The 1,291-nt window shown below is 56.2% G+C and overlaps 1 protein-coding gene across 1 annotated transcript; it reads left to right on the top strand.

Annotated features, from left to right (window-relative positions):
- Positions 1 to 476: 476 nt before the first annotated feature.
- CTAM01_17341 (uncharacterized protein) lies at positions 477 to 746 on the top strand (the record flags this gene model as incomplete). The annotated part of the gene is made up of 1 exon (XM_060533326.1): positions 477 to 746. The coding sequence occupies one exon, from the start codon at positions 477 to 479 to the stop codon at positions 744 to 746; it is 270 nt and encodes an 89-aa protein (XP_060372096.1).
- Positions 747 to 1,291: the final 545 nt, after the last annotated feature.

Genomic DNA, 1,291 nt, shown 5'->3' with positions numbered 1-1,291 from the left:
GAGGTGGGCCTTGCTATTTCCACATTGCGCGCTAGAATACAAACGTCTCGCCGAGGAAAACATAATGACACCGAGCGAGCCTCGGGCTAGAGCGGCAATGAGCGGCGAGTCCAAAACGGAGCTTCTCTTGGCCCTGTCGAAAAAGCTCCCCTGGCCCCCCTGAGCTACGCCTACATCGCTTCTTGCGATGCATCGCCGGCCATCTCGAAGTTGTATCTCGGCAACGTCTTCTCATGGGGTGGCTGAAGCCAATTTTGCGGTCGGCGGCGAGTGTGTAGAGGGGTGTGTTGCTTGAGGATTGGTGATCAAATTGTTCTGTCGATGACTGTCTGTGCACCACGTCTCCCTCCCCGTGTTCACGGCCCCTGGCAATCCACTTCTCGAGGGCAGCCATTTGGTGCTGGGTCGAACGACGTTGCAAAAGACGTTTCCATCCCCTTGAACCACCGTGTTGTCCCCGCAAACTTCGAAGGCAAATGCTACCGCGCCGGCGATGCCCCGCCCGTAATAGTTCCATTTCTCTATGTACACCGCAGCCCGGATCTAGCTTCCCATCATTGCCGCAACCCGATCCGCCTCCGACCCGCGACCGGCCGCGTCTCGCACAAAGTGAACAGGGGAGACAAAGCAACTTCCACGCCGGTGCGGCTATGGTCGCTCCCGTCTGCCGACTCCACCTCAGTTCCGATGGCAAATCCGATCGTGGGGCGCTGTTTCCCCGCAACCGGCCCGGTCGCTTGACTTGACTAGGTCTGCTGCAGTGGCTGGATCTCGAGAGCATCCCAGGCACAGCACCTAAGTGCGATCATTCCCCTTTCACCCCATATACTCACGATGCCTTCCGGCCCAAGTCCAGTTGTGATGCCTCCAGACATTGAGCTAACACACGTGGCCCCTTTTTAGTCGGCGCTACTGACGGGCGCGGATGGCGGATGCCATCCCAGTCTTGTGCGGTATCCAGATCAGCTAGTCACACTGGGGGCTCTACATAAGATCACCTCTGAAAACCGAACGTCGCGACAGGAACTATTGCGCGATCGCGTTATGGATATCCATATGTAGGGCTTGTCCTTTCCCTCGTTTCCGTTTTTCCCCCGCATAATTCGATGTATTAGTCCCGAAGCTAGACGAGTCTTGCAACAATCATGGTATAGAAACCCTCAAACATCCATTGCCAGCTAGAAGAAAGACGAGCCAGATACAAAGTGTCAGACGTATCAGCCGGCCGGCTGGTAATCAAGCTCCCGCAGCCACACGTTGGTTCGGAGATACTGGCGCATATCTTCTCTTC

The sequence above is a fragment of the Colletotrichum tamarilloi genome (assembly GCF_030869305.1).
Source record: "Colletotrichum tamarilloi strain Tom-12 chromosome Unknown Scaffold_523.1, whole genome shotgun sequence".
NCBI classification, from domain to species: domain Eukaryota; kingdom Fungi; phylum Ascomycota; class Sordariomycetes; order Glomerellales; family Glomerellaceae; genus Colletotrichum; species Colletotrichum tamarilloi.
This window is presented reverse-complemented; position numbering and strand designations above follow the sequence as displayed.